This window comes from Silurus aristotelis (assembly GCF_946808225.1).
Source record: "Silurus aristotelis genome assembly, chromosome: 15".
Taxonomy (NCBI): domain Eukaryota; kingdom Metazoa; phylum Chordata; class Actinopteri; order Siluriformes; family Siluridae; genus Silurus; species Silurus aristotelis.
In genome coordinates this window covers 18,677,466-18,702,595 of record NC_139588.1, presented here as the reverse complement: position 1 = coordinate 18,702,595, position 25,130 = coordinate 18,677,466, and the positions used below count along the sequence as shown (strand labels likewise).

The following is a 25,130-nucleotide window of genomic DNA, read 5'->3' as shown; positions in this document are numbered from 1 at the left end:
TTAAGATTAGTGTTAGACGCAGCAGCAGGCTCGCTGAAGCACAGGAGGCAGGCTTTTATTAAAGTGCTCTGACTGCACCTACCCATAAGGCTCGGGCTGAGGTTGAGGCTGAGGCTGGCCTGGGCCGCTGGTGTACAGGATGGTATGGGGCTGAGAGAAATGAGGGGGAGTAAAAGGGTTGGGCCGTACCCCCGGGTACACAGGGGACCTCGTATATGGAGGCCTGGGCAGATGGCAAGGGCAAAACAGCCTCAGTAATCAGGTCCTCGTTAACATAATACTGTTGTACATCTAATAGAATGCACAGGTTTACTGAGCATCATCACCACACAGATCAGCACAGACGTGTGCCGATAATCACAATATTTATACACAATACAATATATATCTAGAGGGACTATTTTGAAGGTGATCGTTTGTACACGTAGATACATAAAGTACTTTCTTGTAATCAGTGCTAGTCTCGAAACCTTTTGATACCACCTCATAACTCAAACAGAACTGGTGGATAATTCTATAGATAGAAGGTTTAATCCGTTCCTGTACAGGACACTTAGAGAAACATGCAGTATGGGCACTAGGTAGCAGTGTGGATTTTATTTTTTTTTGGATGCAGGATTGAAGTCTCGATGTTATTTTTTGTTCTTCGTGTTTACCTGGCCGGTCCGGGTGCGTGGGGGTTCTGTGGTGAAGGAGCAGAGCCGCTGTCGTGGGGTTTCCGGATGCCTGTTGGTGGAGGGGGGCCCATGCCAGGCCCTGCAGACTGAGGCATGCTGGGAGACGTGGGTGCCGCACCGCTGGAGCCTGCTGGGTATGGGCGCCCTCCCCCCGGCTGAGCGGGACCCCGAGCAGCGGGCATTGAACCACAAGGCTGTCCCGGGCCCTGGCCGTGCATGGGGCTGCTGGCGTTCATGCCCAGGCTCATGCCAGGTCCGGGGCCGCTGTAGCTGGGGCCTGGGGCTCCGCCGTAGCTGGGTAGACGGGGGTAGTTACCTAAAGGGAACGCAAAGCAAGATATATGTGAAATCTAAATAGTTTAAATGATTGCTTGTACAGATCTAGATTTCACCAGCAATGTCAAATATTTGAAAGGCAGCTTTACAGAGATACAGCGTTTATAAAAGAACGTACAATTTTTTTCCTTATCATCGAAAGCTTGTCCATAATGAGCATGAGTAACATGAGGAAGCACCCTTGAGAGGAACCGGATGTCCGTTTAGGACACGAGTGAAAAATGTTATCAACTCTGGATGAGGAGTGAAGAGTAAAGAGACTCTGTACTTTGCTGCTTTACTTTGATTATATATAAAACCGACAAAGAAACTGAATTACATAAAAAGTGCTCTCACTCAACACTAGCTGCAAAATGAATGGAAATCCAGAGACACATCGACCAAACTAGGTGACTTATCTCCTGGTTTTATTTCACGAGACTACTTTAATGAGCACGTGGCTATTTTTAAAGTGTATCGGGGTTGCGTTTCTTCTCCCTTCGTTCTCGCTTTTGGAAATAAGATGAAGATGAAGGCGGCGGGGCAGGGCCACTTTGTCAGCAAGTTTGCATGCTGCTGAACGGCCATTCCACATGATGACTGGGACCGGAGCATCACCGGAGAGACGCTTCTTAATGAGGTGTGCCTGCTGCTGACGAGCTACAGGGGAGACGTGAGTGCAGGCTGCTGACTGCTCGGAGAACCGAGCGTGACTGTAAGTGGACTGAATCCTGTAGTAATGGCGAAATCATGTGCATATTATTATAGAGGAAAATTTGCCAAGTGGCATTTCAGGCTCTATTAGAGCAAGATTTTTTTTTTTCTGCTCGGGCTGCAGCTGTTAAAACACAGACAGAAATCTCGAATTCGGCGAGCTGCCTGTTTCAGTAAGTCCCAGAGGAAATCAGAGGCTTTGGCATCTCTTCCCCCGACAGAAAGCGAAAGAAAATGCTTTTTGATGTCATGCAAGCAGTTCTAAAAATATATGAAGCAGGTCAAGAAGGTGCTATTTTGTTTGCTGGTGCTGTAAATAATCCTGCGTCCTAAACCCTAACAAGCTCGTCGGTGTCTGCCGTTTTATCCTTCCAGAGCATGACGGGCCCTCGAGCACTGCCAATTACAGGAGAGAAGCTCTGGCACATTCAGCTGCACTGCACTGCCTATCTGAGTCACCGTAATCCCACAACGCCCGGGGGACATGAGGGATCGGGACAGCTGCCTTGCCTCCGACACCCTGAGATAAACTCCAGCTCTGCACCTCAGGAGTTTTATACCCGCTGCGGCGGTAACAAAAACAGAAAAAAAAAAGAAATCGAGTGCCGTTTCCGCCGATCCATTACCACTGAGGGGAAAACAAAAGCAAGCACCGATGCCAAACCCAATAAGACGAGCGACTTTTCACATGGTCCTCAGATCAAGTTTGTGGCATTCCAAAGACGGAGCATCACATGTTCCTTATTCGGGCTAAAAGTCAAAGAAAGCAGACTTATGCTAATATGCTTAACACGTGACTCAAATTTTCCTGAAGGTCCTCAGAAAGGAAAGTCCAGAAATCCTGGACTCTTTAACAAAAGGTAGAAGATTAGGTCCTTTGCTCACATCTAGTGTTAGTGTGACATTCTAAATAATTATAAAAAGCTAAGGTATTGAGGTATTACTACCATTATACAAAAATCTAATACTGACTCATGCCACCAGTGTTTAATATGCATTCGTAATAATTATAGAAACTGGTTTTGGATTAAACGAATGGACTATGTTCCAGCCAGATGGATTTTTCCTTCTTTTCTCTTTACAGATAAGAAAAACACACAGTCACGCTCGGCTGGCTCCGCACATCCATCAGGTAGCTGCATTTTCGGTTGTCTTGCACCAGCTGCCAGTTGAACAAGTGAAACCGCAGGACAACAGAGAGCATCAATCAGAAACGGACGAGGGCTCGGTGACATTATGAGAGCGCAAACCCGAGCTATTTATTGCCACATGCGTGATAGATTACTTCCCTGTCCTGTTCAGAGGAACAACGGAGCCACACAAAGCCACATATTTGTGTCTGTGGACTCGTTTTTAAAGGTCATCCGAAAAAAGTAAAAAAAAAAAAAAGAAGAAGAATGGAGGAGATGCATGTGCAAAGGCATGTTACCTGAAGGACCGTACTGCCCACTCTGGGGGCCATATCCCGGGCCGCCCTGTTGGTAAGAACCCACGCTGTGGTGCATGGGGCCTCCTGGGGAAGGGTGAGGGGACATGGGGGGTCCATGCTGTTGGGGGGCAAACTGAGGGCCGGGGCCACTGCGCTGCAAGCTGGAAGCAAATCCTAGGTGTAAAATAAACAATTTAATATTTAGGGGTGGAGCCTACAGGCTTTCTAATGAGCATTTTTCATCAGATATCTATTTATTAATAAACATTCAATGACATTTTGGTGAAATCACACACCAGGCTTATATATAATATTTATAATGGAAAAAAAAAAATCCAGGTACTATTACTGATGCTGTTTTCTTTTGAAAAACCAGAAATACCAAGAAAATCAAGTATTTGCAGTGTCTAATTTATTTTATGATGCCATGAGACAAAGCTGAGGAGAGAAATGCTTTAATGTGATGCCATGTGTCAGTGGTGGCGGCTGCCAAATGAAGCAGTCACAGGTGTTGGTGTGTCACAAATTATGCCATTTATCTGAAGTGGCAGTGGAGAACGCTGCGAAGCGCACATGTCTAGAACACATGTGGCTGAGCCGAATGACATGTATGTCAATGACAAGTGACCATTAGAGGGCCTGTTACTGATGCTGTAAGGGTAATAGAGGCGTGTTTGTGCACACTCACCCCTCTCCTGAGACATGGGTGACTGGCTGAGGGTGGAATGAGAGGCCACATCTAAAACATTCCCTGGGGTTTGTGGGGCCATCTGTGTACCTACACACATATACACACCTGAAATTAAGTGCAACAGACTTTAAAAAAATTATTTATTCAATTATTTTTTATAGATATAACCCAAACCATCTGATGCAGTTAACTGGGTTTTAGCAGCCATAAAAAACATGTGCCTCCCTCTCTCTCTCCCTCTCCCTCCCTGTTTGTGTGTCCTTTCCAGTCTGTTCAGTACAAGGCTAATGGAGGCCAGTTCTCCCAGCAGGGGTGAAACATCAACAGGCGAATAAAAAGGCCTCCTGTGGCCCTCGTTAGTGGCATCCGGAGCGGGAAGAGAGAGGACAAGACACTCGTGGCTTCGGCTGCCAAACTCTCAAGCTAACAACGACCGGGTGCTAAAGTGCCTCCAAACGTGTTAACAGGCTTTTTAAACTAGTTTAATGGCCAGTGTGGGAGTTAGCAGGGAGTCCCAACTGTGGAAAACGTGAAACGAGATTTACCTCGTGGCAGGAAATAGGAGGACGTCAATGGACTAACAATTTGGAAGGAAGAAAGGAAGGAAGGAAAAAAAAAGTATGAGAGAGAGAGAGAGAGAGAGAGAGAGAGAGAGAGAGAGAGAGAGAAATAGTGAATTGTACCTGGCACACTGGCAGGTGATATGGGTCCGGAACGTGACTGGCTGGAGCCCACAGGTGAGCCGACCGGAGAGGGCGAGGGTCCGCTGCGCAGGCCAGTGAGACGTGGCGAGGCGTGAGGGGAGAACGGGGACTGTGCCGTGTTGCTCTGCTCGCCCTGGCTGCTGGTGGAGCCCGAGGCGCTGACGGCCGAGCTCAGTGCTGCCTCTGTTCCCGTCGGCAGGTCGTCTATAGAGCCAGACAGGTCCTGCAACAAACGTGAGGATCAAAAGCTTGAAGAGGGGTTTCTACATCCTGCAAGCGGAGTTTGTGGCAGCAATAATAAAATCGCTCTCTAACTTTCATTCTTCCTGAACATTTTCATTTTTAAATTCCATACATATGTAGAATTTCCTAAAGATTTTTAAGACCATATTTATCATTTAAAATAAAAAAAAAATTATTTTAACTGGAAAGTGTTACGACACAATCTCAGAATTTTTTATGTATTTAGTTTTATTTCCAAAGATTTTATTCTCCGTTTTGGCCCCCAGACAGCGTTTCCAGTCAACGCAAACGTAGATTTTTGAAAACGCTCTCCCAAAATGTATACAATTAAAAGCGCTGTCTTCATGACGCAGTGTGGACCGTGAAATTGTCGGCTTTTCGAAAACGGATTTTTTTAGTTATTGTTACCAACGTTTCAAAGAGCCGGCAAGTAAATTAAACGCTGGGTGGAAATGACGTCTTGCGTCATTTTTTTAGAAAAAATCTAATTCCTAAATTTTTGTACTTTTCCAAAAAGACACACACACACACACACCACAAATAATCCAATATTTCAAAATAGTCTTATTTCAGGGAGGAATCAGCAGGGTGGTGATTATAGAGTGAGACGTATAATTGACTAAAAACGACTCAGCACATTTGGAAAGCCCTCTAAGGAATGCCAAGCACGCTCGCGTCAGAGGTGTGCTGCCCAAATGAGCAGCTGTGCCAGGCCTGGACGATGAGTTGGATGTTTTTGTGGGCCTGAGACCAAGGTCTTACACGCCTGCACGAGTGCCAGCGACGAATAAATGCACGTCTCTGAATAACCTGCGTGATCTGTAGGAGCGGCTCACGGATGGCGACGTGACCGCAGAGATCCCAGGCGTCTGTCCTTTTCTCGACGCACCTCCACTACTAATACCCAAAATATTCCTCTGCAAGTCAGTCCTGCCTCCCTGCAGCCTGGATTCTCAATTTTCCCCAGCGAATGCAATGGGCGTCGGTGTAACGGTTGATTTCCACATACAGTGGAAAAAACCTTTCAAGGTTGTTTCCCAGCACAAGCGCCGAGGCTTGTGGGAATCGGTGAGCAAACAGTATGAAAACCTCAGAGACTTTACATGGGGTGGGGGGGAATGACTTCACTCACCCCCGCCGTCTACTGACGGAAACACGAAGCACCGTGACCTATTTATGGGAACACAGCTCAAGTGCATGAGCTCAGCTTTAAGTCCCATGAAGTGTTTCTGCTCAAGGTCATAAACAAGACCGGTTTGAGCACCTGGAAGGTTTCTTCACAGAGATCGGTCTCGTGAGTCACAAAAAGCAGTATTTCACCGGTTGACTTTAGGATTCGGATCGGATCGGCTCATCCGTATTATGAGCTTAGAAGTTCTCATAGCTTGGTTCGTTGGATTTCCAAATGACGCAATGCAGGAACCTTATCAGGAACTACTAGATATCATTAAGAGACGTCTCACCTACGTGATTCATTATTATTCTAATTATAGTGAATAGGCTCTGGAATTATTCGGCCTCATGCGCACGTGAGCACCGAGTTGTTTGTGGGCCAGTGTTCTAACCGTAACACCAGTCCTCTATGGGGAATCGAACATACACACGCGTGTCCTTCGCCCTTCGTTCCACAAGCCGGGCTCGTCAGGACGTCGCCTCCGTGGCCAATTAATACTAAAGAATAATGAGGGTCTAATTCAGGAACGAGGCTCGATATGCAGGGCAATACGCACGGCTCCACGCAGAGCTCGGCTAAAGAACCGTGGCCGGAATACTGAACACAATGATGATAAAAAATTTGTAAAAAAGCCCATGAATAACCAGTGCTGAAATTTTCCTTTTGTTTCCATGCCCAGGCAGATCTGGCAATTTGTGCCGTGTCTGCCTAGCGCGAGAAAAGACGTGACTTTCAGAGAGCAATAAAGCGGCGAGGCAGTATACTGGCGAGAGTCCTCGCTTCTCCCTGCTGTAAAGCCCCGCGACCCGAGAGCCGGCTGACATATTGAGTTTGACGAGAGAGAAAGAGAGAGAGAAAGAGAGAGCGCGTGAGCTCCCCAGGCACAGAGAACGTGCTACAAGCAGCGAGAGGAATGGGATCAGACAATCACAGAGAAGAACGGATGATGGAAGGGGAGGGGAGGGGATTATTCATACACGTATTCGGTATTCAGCCAGGCACCACTGCTGAAAGTAAGATGAGGATTGAAAGTACACACAGCCGGTGTGAGGAAACTGAAAGGCAGATGGAGGATGAGATTAGGGCCTCTCCATCTGGGCCCACTCTGGAAGGATTTATTTGGGTAAAAAGAATAGGGACGAGGACTCCAGCTCTCTACCTTTAGAAGGCACAGTGCTGGGCTGCAATGATCAGAAAGCAGCAAGGGTTTATTTACATCATTATACCACTGCTACTGAAAATGTCAAATGAAAGGAATGAGGAATTTTATCTGCCTTCACACACTGAAGACTAGAGCTTCATTATCCAGAAGCGATGATGCACAAGCACTTCTATTAAAAATCTAGATGAGACTTCAGATGTCAAAAGCTCGTTTTATTGGCGTATTCAGATAACGAACACCTGATTGTAAGATTCGTATGTGCTTTTTTCGAACCCTCCCCCCTGAGAGGATGTTCCACTTTCGAAAAAATAAATAAGTAATTTAGTCGTTAATATTCGATAATAGCAATTACAAAATAAAAGAATAATTTGCATAATTCGAATAATAAGTAAAAAAAAATTAAATTCTTACCTTTACGACACAGTATTTTTAAACAATTAATTAATTTATAATAAAATCACAACAAAACAAAACAGTGACCATTTTAAAAGGGGGAAAAAATTTGTATAGTAATTTATGAAAAAGTTATTTTATTTTTATAAAAAAATGAACTGATTCCAGTTTAACGTTGATAAATCAGTAGCTACACACTGTTTTCATGTGCCTGGCCTTATGACAGCATTACTGACAAGTCCCCAATATACCAGGTCTTACAAAATCCCCCCCCCCCCCAACATCCAATCCAAACGTGTTCTTCGATACAGAACGACTGATACGAACAGATGCCTTCTTTAGCTAAACGTTTCTTGCTGTTCAATGCAATACAAAATCTGCCTTTGTATTAAAAACACTGCAGTCCGATTCTTCTAGAATCCAATCTGCAGAAATGAACTTGTGCCTGCTGGTGCATTAATATCCAGATTGTTGATAACACCATCGTTCCTAGATCACTATGATCAAAGTACAATGCTTTATGATTAAAAATTAAAAATTCACTCAAGCCATCAGGACGCAGGGATCTGGTTTGTGTCTCAGTACCACACCATTATCCCATGATGCCCATAGCGAGGGAGGACAGGTTATTTCTGTAACACGTAACTGCTAGCGCTTTTCTTTCATACTCGAGATAATATACTGTGAGACGATTGTTGTCTTTCTTTTTAAATCTAGGACAACGCAAAGCTGTGAACGCTACCGCTACCGCCCCCGCGCTTCTCCAAGCCTTTTCTTGTGCATGATTCTAGCGCTCATGCATCAGCAATGACGTCAGGCATCTGCTCTCGGCATGGGATCCTCGAAGCCATGGCACCTCACATCCACACACACAGAGCATGACAGAGTGACACCAGAGCCAAACACACACCTGAGGCTCGTCTGGCTTGCACAAGATTCCCAGTGTGCACTGCTTCTGTGAATGCCAAAGGCAACGAAAGTGCTCTCAGAAACAAAGTCCAAGACTCCCATTATCCCTAATGCCGGGTGTGAAATAAAAGGCACGGTTAAAGCGTTTTAATTGCTTTGCGCTGTCCTTATCAGTGCTAATCAACGTGAGCGATTGAGTCGGCGAGCCCCCCCTGCCCTCCACCGCTGGATCGGGCAGCGTGCCAGCTGCTGCTGCTGTCTGCTGTCTTGGTAACGGTTGCTGGGAGGCTGCGCTGAATCCTGCACTGGAAGCCCCCTAAACAACCACGATGGAAAAGTGAAGCCTCTGTTCTCGGCCGCTTTATTGTATTTGACCTGACAGTTTTGAAAGTGACATTTGCTAAAAGAGAAGAGGAAAATAGTTTCCTAATCGGAACGCTGTGGAGACAGTGGGTGTAAGTGTGATCATCATCATCATCATCATCATCATCATCCTTATGCAAAAGTGAAACTGAAATCTACACAAACACACAGTCCTGTATATTAGTGCTATGTTGAAATAGTACAATATTATTTCTTAGACATATAACCTACAGAAAGGCTTTCAGTCTTCCCAAACTTTGGACAGAATTATTGGCACCCTCCTTTAAAATGGTGTCAGGTGAAGAAATGATGAGCGTAATATATTTAATAACTCGGTACTTGGGAGATGTACAGAGATGAAACTGAACATATACTTCTTGCTTCTTCACCCATTATATTCCTGGCAGAGGAAACCAGGCCTGCACTATCCTGGGCTTTATCCAGCTGAACTCACAATGCTATGGATCTCTACAAGAGTCTAGAACTATCCTAAAAGATTAACAGCAAACCTTCCATCCATCCACACATCCAGTCACCCACCTATTCAACTATCTTTCCATCCACATATTTATATCGATCTATTCATCTATCCATCATCCATCTCTCCATCCATCTCTCCATCCATCTCTCCATCCATCTCTCCATCCATCTCTCCATCCATCTCTCCATCCATCTCTCCATCCATCCATCCATAAATTGGAAAATCGGGAGTGGAAAAGAAAGTTTCTAAAGTGAGGTGGTAATCATTCTGGAAATGATGGATAGAAAACACAATTAATGCAAATGGAAAAAAGGATGGACGTTGAGAAGAGTAGAGATAAAATATGTGGGTGAAGTACAGAGCTGTGTTCTCCAGCAAACACAGGCACTGACTAACACCCTCATCCTCGCAGCCAGAGCCGGAGCTGCGGCTGATTTGATAAGCTGTTGATGAGAGAAGCTTGGCTCCCTGCAGAAACACACACACACACATACACACACGCACGCACGCACGCACAGAGCCTTCATCTATCACTCTGTCCCTCTGGGGCACATCGAGCCAATGGTGTCGCAGCTCCCCATCCCCCTTGACGCCCCCTGCCAACGGCTCGGCCAATCAGCTCACAGCGGTGTGTGCCTCATCAGCAGGACTCCGGTTCCTTCCTCCCTCCCTCATTTTCCATGCTCGTCCTAATTATGGAGGACGAGTTGCAGAGCGCCGAGCGCCGAGCGAGAGGAATCAAAGGAGAAAGCGGGGGGACGGTGAGAGGAAAAAAACGAGCGATGGATGGAGGAGGGGAGCGTGGACACGATGCAGCCTTAGAGGCTCAAAATTCACGCTCACACTCTCAGAATGTGAATGTGTGTGTGTGTGTCAGTAAAACGGCTCCCTGTGGAGATGAGTTTTCCCCTCACTGTCACAGCTTACACACCAAGACAGACAGAGACTGAGAGACAGACAAACGGGTGGCAGCAATATAAGGGATTGTTTCAAAAGAGAGGATAAAAACAGTGACGACACCCACACACATTAAACCCCCTCCATCCCATCTCTCTTTAACATCCAGCTATTCTTCTTTATTTATGCCTTCTTGCCTGCGCGCGCGCATGCGCACACACACACACAATCTCACTTTTCTCTCTGTGCCACTTCACCCCTGCATCTCCCACACTGCAGGTCACCCTGCATCCTCAACACCCTTCCCCTTACACACAGCAAGACCGAGAGCGCTGCGTTTCAGACTAACCCTAAACGCACATTTTTTCACTCGCACGTGATACATCTCTCCGACGCGTGACCGATTTCTCTCACTTTTTACTTCCAAAGTGAACAGGAAGAATAGTTCTGCTCTCCAGGCTGTCTGTTATTATAGCTGTGGTGTGATTGGTCATAATGAAAATAAAAATAGAATAAGAAGAATAAGAATAATAATAAGAAGAATCTATGATTGGTCTGATTGGTCATAATGGAAATAATGACCTGTAATTGGCCACAAAAATAATAATAGTGATCCGTGATTGGCTACAGAGAGCAATAGTGATCCGTGATTCGCTGTACAGAGCAACAGTTATCCGTGATTGGCTACAGAGAGCAATAGTGATCCGTGATTGGCTGTACAGAACTATAGTGATCTGTGATGGGCCACCCAAATAATAACAGTAATCGGCCACAAGAACAATAAATGTTCTCTGACCAGTCATAGCGAACAACAATGATTTGTGATTGGACACAGATTATTCGTGACCTGTGATTGGTTTCCCGGTGCCAACAGCCCACACAAGCTTCAGCCACAAAAAACTTAGTCAGACCATCGACTCAAACATCTGTGAATATGACTAATGCCAGGATTATTTGTGACGAGTCACTTTTTGTAAATAAATTTGCTTAAGTGGTCTTAACATAAAAAAAAAAAAAAAAAAAAAAAAAAACCTGCAACACCACCGTGAGTTGAAGGCTGCGGCGCAACCGATGTTATGAAACGTTCTCCCGTATGTATCTTGCAATAATGTTCTCGAACACTGCAATGTTATTTAAAGGAGAAGTATATAAAAAATTTTTTTACACATATACATATATACATATATATACATACACACACACACACACATATATATATATATATATATATATATATATATATATATATATATATATATATATATATATATATATATATATATATATATATATATAAAGAGAGAGAAAGATGGGCTTCACGTGCCCAGACCTCGCACGCTCTGCGAATCGAACCTTTCATGAGAAACAAGATTGGACTGGTTTGCCTGTAGGGATACGAGTCGTGCGAGAGGAGCCTGAGAGATCAGACCTCACGGGTCACTCCGGCAGCTGGCTGGCGGTTTGGGCTTTATGAGAGCAGATCTGTTTGAGGTGTTCGAGTGATCTCATCACACGATCATCCTGCGCATGTTTAATTTAACCTCCTTCCACAAGAACGCTTTGATCAACAGAAATACAAGCCGAGAGCATTTCGAATTCTCTTTAAAAACGCCGGATGATGTGGAAAAAAGGAGAGAGAGGGAATGAGAAAGTGGGAGAGGAAGAGCGAGCACATGAGCATCAATTTCTTTCGCACACAAACACACGTACTTCTCCCCTGCAGTGAAGCTGTAAGTGCCAGGTTAAGAGCACAAAACATCAATTCTCCATGAGCTAAAAATACTCCAGGCAGGAGGACCACCACCAATTCAATGTGGGTTCGGCGTGAGAGATGATAGCTGAGAGAGAGATAAATGAAACGTGTGTGTATACATGTGTGCGTGCGCTCTACAGAGAACGAGCTGCCATGCTGCTGCGAAACGCATTTATTCATCCCCTTAATAACAGGCAGCCTCCGACTGTCTCTTTTTTTTTCTGTATTCTTTATGCCAGCGTTTCTTTCTCTCAATCTTCCACTAATTAGACATTAAACCCACCACTTGTTTTACAGTTTCTCATCTCTTCATCCTATTCGAGCATGTTTTTATTAGCCGTCGTTAAAGCTAATGAGGTACTTTATGGTGGGTTTTTTTTCCATTGCACAATCCGAAATATTAAAAACCCAACAAAATGGGCACCAATAGACGTGTGGTTCTGGTTTGTTTCCCGAAAAAACACGAGACGAAAATATCATCATCATCAAGACTACATCCAGCATGGAAGAAAATCTCATGTGGTTTTCTTGCCTATATAGACGGAGATGAATTCTTCAAAAACATTCTTTAAGGAACACCATTCACTATGAAACTCCAACATTTCTGATCTTCAAATCCATCCATGGCGCATTTTAAGTTCAAAGAGTTTGTTAGTCTAGTTTCCTTCTTTTTTACTAGTCTAGTTTTACTTTTTGGAATTCTATATTTCCAATAATACCATCTGCCGAGCTCAAAAAGAAATCAAGAGTAGTTTTGTGACACGCCAGCAGATGGCAGCACAAGGCTGCACGCACTGTCAAAGGGAGCGCCGACCTTCTTAAGTCAGTGTGCAGTCAGAAAGACTGTGTGTACACCGGGAGCTGTTCGCCTGCTGCTAATCTTTGCCATTTCATCATGGACAGAAAGTTGGAGCAACGTGTCACCCCTTCTTTCTTTCTCATTAATGTTTGCTATATAGACGTCCGTAATGACTTAGTTTTATCGGACACTTTAAGACATTGTACATTACATCCTGTCAGGATGCCGTCTCTCAGCAGCAGACCTAAAGATGGTGATGGATGAAGAGCTACACGAGCTCCGAGAGTCGCCGAGACACAAACGCAATAAAAAGACTTATCTGAAACTCGTTTGTTTTATTTCATCATTTGTGTGTGTGTTTTTTTTTTTTACAATGTTTTATTGATTACACCAGGGTTTTTGCCGATTACAAAGTCGGATGCAATTGAAGAACTGTATCATGACATCAAATGGCAGCTTGGCGATACCTGGGCGTGAACCTGCGACCTTCTGTTCAATAACCCAGAGCCTTAACACCAATTAGTGCAGTGTGAACATCTGCAAACAGCAGTACAACGTAAACTAGATTACTAAGTACTAGAATTCTCACTCTATTGTTCGTATGCAGCTGGGAGGCCTCACAGGAGCGATGCAGCGTGTGGGGCAATTCATCAACTGAGCTGAATTCGGGGGCTGAAGCACGGCGTAGCGCTCTCGGTTCGACCGAGGGAAAAGAGACCGCCGTTTTATTCCGCTTTGGTTTGATAGCTGCGATCTTTGATGAAGCGAGAGAGTGGCTCGTAGAGGGAGCACCGTGAGGCATTTACATAAGTAGCAGATCGCACAAAAGTTTTTCAGTGTCGTAGCGTCCCGGCGATGTGAAACAGATGCAGGTGACAGTGATCTAGGGAGTCTGGAGGGAGGGCGGTTGTAAAATCTGACCTACATTCTTTGAGTTGCAGCTGGACGCAAAAGACGGGAGAATAGAAAAAAATGTTGAAATTATCGACAAATGCCAACATGCAAATGCCGGGTGTGACGTCGCTACATTCAACACCAGTGACCCCACAAACTCGGGTTAAACATTTGAATAACGGTCCGGAGAGCCGCGTCTGCCGCGCTTTGGTACAATAAGGTCACTTTTATCCTTTCTAGAGTGGGATTTTATAAAGTCTTTCCCTGCGCAGTGAACCAGAACCAAACTTTACACGGTAACGCTTTACAGAAGCTTGTAAATATTTTATCAGGCGTTGAAGGGATGCGAGGGACGACGGCACCGAGTAAGAATAACACAGTTATTTCACCAGTCTCTGAAGCGCTGCTGCTGTATCTGCAGTGCAAACACCGAAAAATTACACCAATATCAAGGGAGCACACAATTTTTTTCAACTGATGGGTGATGCGTTTTGATGACGGCCAAAACTCATTCATATGACAGATAGAAACGTTTCAGTTTCAAATCACATGTGGGTGGCATTCTGATATAAATACGCTAAGCTTACATAGACTGAAGGTAGAGCAGGCAGATATGATATAAACAAGAACCAAGATTTGGTTAATGTTTATCTCAGACCACAGAATGGGGAAAAACCCGACTGCAGTAAATGTGACTGTTGCTTGGTGGTTGGTGTCAAACTGAATAGTTTCAATGTTTAATATGTTGAGCTCCTAGCAACCGAGCATAAACAAAAACAAACGAAAAGAAAAAAAAAAAAAAAAGAAAAAAAAAGAAGTGAGGGTCAACTCTGGTTGATTAGAGGGGTCGGAGATGAATGGCAGTTGTCTGAGCTAACACAAAGGGTATAGTAACTTGAATAAGCACTCATTATAAAGAGGGTGAGCTGAAAAGCATTTCAACATATTAATGCACATGAACAGAGACACATGGCCTACAACAGCATCGGGTTCCACTCTTGTCAGCCAAGAACAGAAATCTGAGGGAGGAAGTTGGCAGGCCAGACCTCCTTCGCTGCGGCCGACAGGCACACAGGCCAGACCTCCTTCGCTGCGGCCGACAGGCACACAGGCCAGACCTCCTTCGCTGCGGCCGACAGGCACACAGGCCAGACCTCCTTCGCTGCGGCCGACAGGCACACAGGCCAGACCTCCTTCGCTGCGGCCGACAGGCACACAGGCCAGACCTCCTTCGCTGCGGCCGACAGGCACACAGGCCAGACCTCCTTCGCTGCGGCCGACAGGCACACAGGCCACACCTCCTTCGCTGCGGCCGACAGGCACACAGGCCACACCTCCTTCGCTGCGGCCGACAGGCACACAGGCCACACCTCCTTCGCTGCGGCCGACAGGCACACAGGCCACACCTCCTTCCCTGCGACCGACAGGCACACCGGCCACACCTCCTTCACTGCGACTTTCAGGCACACAGGCCACACCTCCTCCACGGCAAATAAACAGGCACACCGGCCACACCTCCTCCACTGCAAATAAACAGGCACACCGGCCACACCTCCTTCACTGCGACTGACAGGCGCACAGGCCACACCTCCTTCACCGGGACTATTTGTTATTCTTATAAAGAAGCAGCAGTTCCCCTATTAAAAATTCCATTAGAAGAATAATTTGATGAGGCATCACAAGAAAGCCATGCACATCCATAAGCGTCTCCGTGGTAACACCACCCGCAGCATACTGACTTCAAAGCATCGGCTCAGACTTCAGAGTGAAGACTGGGAGTTCGGACACGCTTAAATAAACGCCACAACAACAAGTAGCTTTCTACTTGCCAGCGGAATAATAAGTGCGAACGAGCGTGAGGGACTGCGCGAGTGCGGATCGCAGCGATCAATTTGATTGGTAATTATTCAGCCTGCAGGCAAAACCCCCGCGTTCAGACGAAGGATAAAAGAAGCCGTATGTAAACACTTAGCATCGGTTATGCTTCAGGTCTGACCTGTAGTAACTTTCCTGCTCAGATTGAGTCACACGATTCTGAATGCCTGCCACATGCGCGTGCGCGCACACACACACACACACACACACACACACACACTTTCCATCTCACTCCTCCTTCTTGGCAGGGTTCACTGGGCCAATGGGCCAGAGTGACACATGGAGGTTTAAAAATAGCTCAGTGGAGAGAAGCTGCTGTGTTACAACAGCATTGCCTCTGCTTCCCTTCCTCTTCTCTTCAAGTTTAAAAACGCCCAGTGCTTGTTTTCAAAACCATCACTTTTCTTTTGCATTGAGTAAATCGCTTCTTGTTGCTGCTTCAGAAAAATTCTCATAACACCGAAACCGATACCAAAGCAGGCACACCCCTGACCACTGATCCATCCTGCACAATGGAACCAGACAGAAGCGCATTACTGAATCTTACACCACAGCGCTCGTTTCTCATTGGTCACGACGTGTCGAAAAACCGTCTACCAGCAGCTCTGATGCCAGTCTTAATGCTAATCTAGGGTTTGTATTAATACGTCTGATCTGATAAGTTACAGCATCTACAGAATCAACTCAATCCCAGCAACTTCTATATCCTCTAATTATTCACTGAACCTACACTTAATAATAAACAAACTAATAAATCAAAAAAAGTCTTGTTATTTAAACAATGTCATTAATAGTTGAAATGTTAAGCTTCTCTTATTTAACTTTTATGAAAGGAGTTTACAGTGTCAGTGGGTTGTAACATTGAATATAATTATTATGCCACAAGAATGACTGCATGAGGGAACGCTTTGTAGAAAGATGATGCTTTTGAACCTTCAGAGAAAGCAAACCCAAAAATACAATTGAATGCATTTCACTGGGACATACACCGAGAGAACACCCCCTTCACATGGACCACACCCCCTTCACATGGACTAACAGGTACAGGGGCCACACCCCCTTCACTTGGACTGACAGGTACAGGGGCCACACCCCCTTCACTTGGACTAACAGGTACAGGGGCCACACCCCCTCCACTTGGACTGACAAACACAGAGGCCACACCTCCTTCATTTGGACTGACACAGAGGCCACACCTCCTTCCCTTGGACTGACAAAGAGGCCACATCTGCTTCACTTGGACTAACACAGAGGCCACACCTCCTTCAATAGAACCAACAAGCACAGCATCCAAACCGCCACTACAATTGGATGGTACTTGACCACACCCCCTTCACTTGAACTGACAGGTACAGGGGCCACACCCCCTTCACTTGGACTTACAAACAGAGGCCACACCTCCTTCACTTTGACTAACACATAGGCAACACCTTCACTTGGACTGACACAGAGGCCACACCTTCACTTGGACTAACACAGAGGCCACACCTCCTTCAATAGAACCAACAAGCACAGCATCCAAACCGCCACTACAATTGGATGGAACCTGACCACACCACCTTCACTTGGACTGTCATAAACAGACCCCACACCTCCCTTTAGTGACACTGACAGGAAGAGAGACCACACTTTCTCGTTCAGTGAGATGAAGTGGTACAGAGACCACACTTCCTTTACTGCCTGATTCGAAGACCACATAGAAGTGAAGAAACTCATCGTGCCAGCTGTATATAAACCTATAAAAAAAATAAAAAATAAAAAAAGAACGCACTGAAAAGTGTATATGTCCGTATTAACACAAGCAAATAAGGACTACACCTCATGAATGTATAAATAAAAAGCAAGTATGCTTTGACGCATCTCATTGGCTGAGAGCGAGAGCTCAGCTAGAGACAGGCCTAGCGCCCAATGGCAGGCCGACAGCTCAGCGCAGCGAGAGCCAGCAGAGGAAGTGCTGCAGTCAGAGAGGAATGCATAAACACACAGCCCTTCTCTTCTTCACATCGACACCACTGCAAAATGCATCTTATTCTATCGGTTTAGATAAAAAAAAAAAATAATAAAATAAAAATGTAAAAAAACACGACACAAGCGCCCTAATAAATACCCCAAACTATAGTACGCCTCTTGATAACCGGACAATGACTGAGAAAATGAAGAGGAGAAAGAGTGTGATGAAAATAAGAAGGAAGAAATGTCAAGTGGAAGCAGGATTTGGCAGGGGGAGCCCATCCTCTCCACTCCAGCTCTGCGACTCGTTAGAAGCATTCGGGGTCACGTGATCGTCCGATCGCAGGCTTTCTACACTAAATAGATACGTAATCGTAACAAAGATGAACAGAACACACCGGAAATCAAACTAAGCATTTATCATCCTCTTGTTTCTCTATAATCTGTTTAAATGCAAGACTTGACCAACTCTGTGGTCTTTTCATCCACGGATGAATGCACTTGTCCAGCGACAAATTTATTTTCAAATAAAATCTTAAAATAGATGTTTTGATGGTTGTTTGCAGACATCACGCAGGAGTCCGTGAATTTCCCTGCAGAAGTGAAGCATTTCTCAACTATATCTAGCTAAATGATTAAACCAGCGAGGTAACGACTCCTCAAAGCTCGAATCCTTAACCCTTTATCTGAAAAGAATATGTAATCTCAGATTTTTTTTGAGCAGCGCCCCCTAAAGTGCGGGAAAAAATAAATAAATTAAGAAAACCCTTCTCCGGTAAGTTGCGTTGGAATGATTAGTGGTGAAACGTATTGCGTTTCAATACGCACACAAAGACCCGGGTGTTCAGAAGGTCTGCTAGAACTTACCGGAAGGCTGGATGGCCGCTCTTGCTGATTCAGGCCCATCTCGTTGTGGTTGGGTTTCCCAGGAGGCATAGAGGGCTGGGCTCTGCTGCCGTACGCCTCCTGAGGAGCGTCCTGGGTAAAGACAGAAGGGTTTTTAGTCTAAATAAAACGTACATTTTATGGCATTTGGCGGACGCCCTTATCCAGAGCAACTTACATTTGTCATTTTATACAACGGAGAGGGATTGAGGGCCTTGCTCAAGGGCCCAGCAGGGGCAGCTTGGGGGTGCTGGGATTTAAAATATCACAACCTTTCGATCTTAACCACTGATCTACCGTTTAAAATAAATAGTCGTGCGAGAACGTCGTCGTTAAACTGCAGTGTACACGTGTCCTACAGCGGGTTTGTTGTCTACACAGAGATGTAACGTGAGACACCGAGTGCTGGTGGCCACGTGCTTCATGCACAGGAGTACACAAAACCCATTCTAGTGTAACATCTATTTGACGAGAACGGATGGGGAGAGAAGAAAAGGAAAGGAAAAAAAAAAAAAAAAAAAAAGGTATTATAGTCTGCTGTTCTAAAATGTACGCGCGTGTACAATGATAACTGGGTCACCGCGAGATCACGCCCACAAGCTGCTGTTTACAATTCGGTCATGACATTTCCACTCGGTAGGAATAACGTCAGCCATATTTTAGCTCTTTGGACACGAGGGAACTCGCAGGGACGCCGCGTCGCTGTGATTTACAGGGAAGATGAAGAAATAGAGCATGTGTCTGCTCAAAAGACCCAAAAGTGGCATCGTGGTGGTCCTGAGATTTTAACTCACGACATCTCAATCTAAACTCCAACGCTTTTTTCCACTTAGCTACAAAAAACACGCAATCCAGGGGGTTCCTTTTCATCCTTCTGGAAACGTTATTTCCACGTCAGAGGCGGCAAAGGAAAAACGCCGCGATGAAGCTAATGAAGAAAATGAAGAAAGAGCTGAAAAGTTTCTGGAAGAGCCTCCTACTTTATGGGATTTTGCTCAGCCAAAATTATACAAAACTGAAGCTACACTGATTCTAAATGCAGAAGCTTCTTGCAGGACAAAGAGTAAAAAAAAAATTAAATAAATAAATCGAACAAAAGTCAAAAGTAAAATCCAGGAAAACACAGGACCCAGAACAGAGATCCACGCAATAGAATCATGAGCGTCTATTAATATATTCAGTAGAATCAAACGAGATCAAAGGCATTCAAAATTTCTTTAAAGAATTCAGGCTAGTCTATTTTCACTTTAGAATCGTTTCTAATAAAGAAATTAAACAAAAGATTGTTAGTAGAACTGACATTTTTATTCCCAGTCTCTAAAAGCTGATAGAAAGGTGTTCATTAGTTATATCATATTTTATAAAATTCTTTAGTATAAATATGTCATCAAGATTAGATTGAAATTTCTAGATATTAGATTCTGAATAATAGTAATAATAATAATAATAATAATAATAATACGCTACCGGATTGAGACGCGTGACTTTTCCTACCGTACATTTCTATCGGCTGTCTTTGGATGTAGGAGCATTTCATTATCCCTTCACTTATACGCTATGAAGATATGCTGTACATGGGCAGGAGTAGAAGATCACCTGCTATAGAGCGCCGACCTCAACCCTACCGAACACGTTTGGGAAGAAGGTGAACGCTGACCGCACCTCAGACCTCCTCATCACACCTACATCAGTAAGCGGACTTTACTAACACCTTTGTGGCTGAATGATGAAGGTACACTCCAAAATCTAGTAAAACATCTTCCCAGAAAAACTTTTCAGCTTCTCCCATAGCTTCTTAGGTGTCGCCACAGCGGATCATCCGCATGTTTGATTTGGCACATTTTCACGCTGAATGCCCTTCCTTACACAACCCTCCCCATTTATCCGGGCTTGGGACCGGTGCTAAGGCTTGTGCAACCCTAATGGCTGGGGTTGGTTCCCTGACCAGGGATGAAACCCGGGCCGCAGCATTGAGAGCGCCGCATCCTAACCACTAGACCTCCAGGGAACCTTCCCAGAAATGGGGACTAAATGTAGGATGGGATGTTCAAAAAAAAAAAAGCTAAATTTTTTGATCAGGTGATCAAACCCATATATAAATCATGTATTGAACTCCTTGATCAAACCTTCCCCAAACGTTCAAAGTTCACTCTGTCGTATTTCTTCTATGATGTTAAAGGTGTGATTTGGTATTCGGATCCCAGAGGACGCTTTTGTGTGGATCGCGGAGCAAAACCGCGCGGCCGGTGTGACTGTTACTGAGTAATAGCATTCCTTTTGTTTTAGTTATTTATTCCAGAGCGAAGAGAGCAAAGCTCACCCTCTTTTTCTGCCATGCTTTCAAAAGGTTCAGCTGAAGTTCGCCTGTGAGTTAAACTGAAACCTTAATACCAGGTCGAGCACTAAATGAACTATCGTAATGTCTAGGTTTTCTTCTCCACTTATTATTATTATTACTACTGCTATGCTTCCAGATAGGAGGTTCTGGTAACCAATAGAATGCTTCGTATAATCTAATCTAACTGCAAAGCGAAGAAAAAAACAGGGGACGAGGGCATTTTTATATACCACACGCTTTTATATACCAAAACCAAACAAGGACACGGTGTTAAACTCGGAAATTATCTGCTACCGAGAGAGCAGGAGGGGAGGCAATAGCTCGCGGTTCTCCATTAATTTAGCGTATCTCCTTGGAAACAAGTGCTATGAGAACCTAATGACACCGGTCGTCCACCTTTAGCAAGGCGTGAGGCCAGAAAGTGCTTGGCCCCCGTAATCACGATTCAAACAGACAGATTCATAAAATTCTCAGACACTGAAGATCCCCATTAGCTGAGTCATAAAATGGTGTAGACGTGCTTCATATTGGATAGTCACATTCACACTTTTGATATCAGTAAAACAAATAAACACAGTCATGGACGTTGCTTGCTCGTATCTTATCTTCTGCATGATGTCTGGTGCAACAGCTCGAAACTAAAGCAGCAGACAACCTGATTAATGTAGACTTTGGGACAGGAGGAAAATAATGGCTATTTGATTTGAACTAAATCAGCCATAACAGTCCAAACACCATGAGGTGGTAAGAAAAAGTATCAAGGCTTGCTATGTTTTTAAGAAAGTACTTTATTTATCTACACTTACACACCATCACCTTCAAAATAGTCCCCATGCACAGCAATACCACACTACGTGCGTTCCTGGCACATCTTTTCGAAGCGTTTCGAGCATCTTCGGCGATTCGCGCTGGATCTCCGCAATGGCGTCGAAACGGGGAGCTATGAGCCGGATCTTCATCTTCGGGAGGAGTGCGAAGTCCACCCGAGCCAAATCTGACGAGTAGGGTGGGTGCAGAAGTGAGATCGTGTGGATTGTTCTCCGGCGATCATCATGCACAAGTTGCTGAATGGTTTCGCCATTAAAGGACTTCCTGATCGCTCGTTGTCTTCCAGTGAAGTTCTTCTCAAGTTCTTTGCTCTAACTTGCAGTTCCTCATCAAATCGCAGATGTAATACACATGGTCAGAATAGCACCAGTTACACCATTTTTAATGAAACTATTCGATATCAAAAAGTGGGTTTTTTTGGGGTTTTTTTAGGCAAATAAATTTTTACGCTACAAATTTTACCGGACGAATAGTAAAAATGTGAATAAGTATATGAGAGGCGAAATTAAAACCTTCAAAGCAACACATTTAAGCACAAGGTCCTTTCTTTATTCAGATATAAAAATAAATAAAAATCGTTTTTTAAAATCACTGAACATGTGCACCAAATCTCAAATCAAGCACCAAATGTCCGGCAATTGAAACCGTCTGTGTTCTAAAAGATTTTTGTGGAATATTAAAACAGCCTTGAACAAGTATGGTATCTTTTGGCTCCACGCCAAATCAGCCCTTGGAAGGAACCTTGGCTCGGGTCGGCGTGTTGCTTTATTTCCATCCTACTGGAAGTGCGCACACGGCCGAGGGTGAAGCCGGCCTGAGCCTACAGCCTGGCGCAGAAGCAAAGACAGAACAGCTTGTGTAGAAACTCCTCCACAGCAAGACGTGACGCTCTGCATTTCTATAGCGGCTGAGATACGGGGAAATTGGAAAACAATACGCAACGTGCTTCAGGAACGCCGACACTGCGCCACATACGGAGTGGCATTTGGGGAAGAATCGAATCAAAACAAAAACGATTCGATAAATAGAAAAACAACCAGAAATAAAAAAAAAAATTACAAAAAAATGGAAGCCATGTCTAGGAAGAAACAAGGGAAAAAAAATCATTCTATTACTTCCATTTGAAGTGGGGCCCCGAGTCTGTGTAGGAACGTGGAAACGTTTCTCGGGACAAATAATGAAAATGAGAAATTACTGCAAGTGTACACAAAGGCCCGAGGATACAAGCGAGCACAAGCGCCATGCTCGCGCTGCCATTGATTGCTTGCACGGCCCTGAGAGATCCACACTCAAGGTCAGTTCATTACAGCGCGCACACACACACACACACACATACACACACACACACACACACAGAGTAAAACGGAAAAAGCTAGAATGCAGACGCTGGATGTAGTCGCATGGAGCCAGTCAGACAAAAAGTTGTGTGTGTGTGTGTGTGTGTGTGTGTGTGTGTGTGTGTGTGTGTGTGTGTGTGTGTGTGTGTGTTTGTTTTCGCTGTGTGTGACTGTCTATGCCTGTCTGAGTCTCCACTGCATGTGTCCGTGATGTTTCTGTTGCATGTCTGTGTGCTGTGCTGCATTAAGGCTCCTACCTGCTGTGGTGGAGCTCGAGGCTGCATGTAGGGAGGCTGTGATGGAGCTGCAGGCTGCTGATGAGGAGGGCTGAAGTACGGAGGCTGACCCTGCTGGCAGTATCCCCCCGTGCCCTGCTGTCCGTACTGCGCCGGGACCTGCTGGAGAAGATACACAGTGCATCAACTACACTGGTACAGTTACTCAGATACAATCATCAAATAAACCCTGAGGGAAGGATAAATGTTAAACTGCACTATATTATGACCATAGAAAAAAAAAGGTTAACATGGTAACCGAGTTCCCCACTGACCGTGCCTTGTCCTCATTCTCAACTCAATTAACATTTTAAGAAGTTAATGCCAATGAACATTTTGACACCACTGCGGTGATCCAGCGTGAACGGCAGAAGGTGCTCGACACGCTTCGAAAAGACTTCCAGGACACACTCCAGATGAGGCAGGAACGCTGGGAGCGCTGTATTGCTGTGCATGGGGACTATTTTGAAGGCGCTGTCGTGTAAACTTAGTTAAATAAAGTACTATCGGAGTACTTACAAGACAGAGGTCGTCTTGAAACTTTGTGATAAAACCTTGTTTGCTCCTCGAGTCTACAAGTGGCTTTAAATCTACACGTGTGAAACTCCACGCTCCATTTTCACACAAGCAGCCAACCAACTGCATCGAATACACTCACAAAGAGCCGTCTGCCATCTTCCGCATGAATAGCGCTACTCCTGCCTGAGATTAACAGGGGGAGGAGATGAATGCTATCCCATCGCCAGGATGTGTAATCGCCATCTCATATCTGTTCCACTGCTCAAGATGTTCTCTTTTGTCCATCACTATGTTCTTGGTTAATGAATAAAATAAAAAATAAAAAAAAATTTTTATGAGCACTTCCCACCCTATCAAAACCTCAGCCAATGTATTTTTTTTTTTTAGTTTATTTGTGTGTGTGTGATTATTAAAAATAATAAAATTTACCCGTTTGTTCTTGTGGTACTGGGAGAAACTCTGTGGTGGACGAAGTACATAACCCATGTAGTTGAGTTAAAGTAGAGATACAGCAGTTAAAATAAAAGTGTCCCTTTTACAAACATATTTGCCTTCAAACGAACTTAAGTATCCAAAGTACTAAGATTTATTGGGGCTATAATTATGATTCCAATTATTAAGACTCCTTGTTCAATCAACTCAGTTTCACATGAAAAGACTCATGTTACACTCAGCAGAAAAATCTACTATTAGAATGATATTGAGTCAAAAAATTAAGCCCAAAACCTTTTCAACTAGTTAAAATAAATAAAAAAAATAAAAAATAAGGCCACAGGTGCTACAGCAACTTAGAGTCAGGAGTTTCTTCCATCATTTATTCCTCTCTAAATGTTCTAGCAATCGGAATTAAGGCTGAAACGATTCCTTGAGTAATTGTATATAAATACACACAGAGCATTGTGTTTCCCCTACGGACCATTATTACTGACGCACCACCCGCTAAAATCTGGAGCGCTCTGGAGTGATGGAATTTGGTCTCCGTGAGGGAGCGAGTGCAGAGAGAGATGTTTGTTGGGAACGTTACGCTCTCGTGGAGTAATCAGGAGCTAAAACACTCGAGGGTCAGAACTCTGAAAGCCAAAAATCAACACTGATGGCAGTAGACCATCCCTGCCTGCTTCGACGTGAAGGCTTGTGTTTGGCAACGAGAGCGCACCTGAGTGTGTGTGTTGATATTGTCATATGTGAGCTCCAAACCACCACAAGCTGCCTCAGCCAGGGTTACGTAACATGTTTACAGGGGAACAGCTGGTACTGGCACGGCCTCTTTGCCTCATCTGGAGTCATCTGCGTTCATCATTCGGGCCAAGCAGAAAGAACAGACGAGTCGCTATGACGACTTTTATCCCTTTCCCTGCACTAATCAATTTAGCTATGTGGTTGCCCATTTCCGCTTCCCCATTCCTACACACACACACACACACACACACACACACACACACACACACACACACACACACCCACACACCACAGAGGTTGATTTAGAACCTGAATATTTTGTAAAATAACAATAATTATTAGCATC

At 44.6% G+C, this 25,130-nt stretch overlaps 1 protein-coding gene across 29 annotated transcripts in view; it reads right to left on the bottom strand.

Moving 5' to 3' along the window:
• The window catches only part of arid1b (AT-rich interactive domain 1B), a 62,387-nt gene that overhangs the window by 21,127 nt on the left and 16,130 nt on the right, over positions 1-25,130 (bottom strand). For 4 of the 29 annotated variants that reach the window (XM_083562381.1, XM_083562399.1, XM_083562379.1 and 1 more), the window contains exons 3-9: positions 23,069-23,209; positions 18,291-18,401; positions 4,510-4,753; positions 3,824-3,913; positions 3,136-3,309; positions 657-993; positions 83-223 (exon numbers count right to left, since the gene is read on the bottom strand). In XM_083562381.1, the coding sequence (XP_083418507.1) occupies positions 83-223; positions 657-993; positions 3,136-3,309; positions 3,824-3,913; positions 4,510-4,753; positions 18,291-18,401; positions 23,069-23,209 (1,238 nt within the window). Of the gene's footprint in view, positions 1-82; positions 224-656; positions 994-3,135; positions 3,310-3,823; positions 3,932-4,509; positions 4,754-18,290; positions 18,402-23,068; positions 23,210-25,130 lie in introns of all 29 variants that reach the window. The other 25 variants (XM_083562374.1, XM_083562376.1, XM_083562396.1 and 22 more) reach the window with 9 other exon arrangements.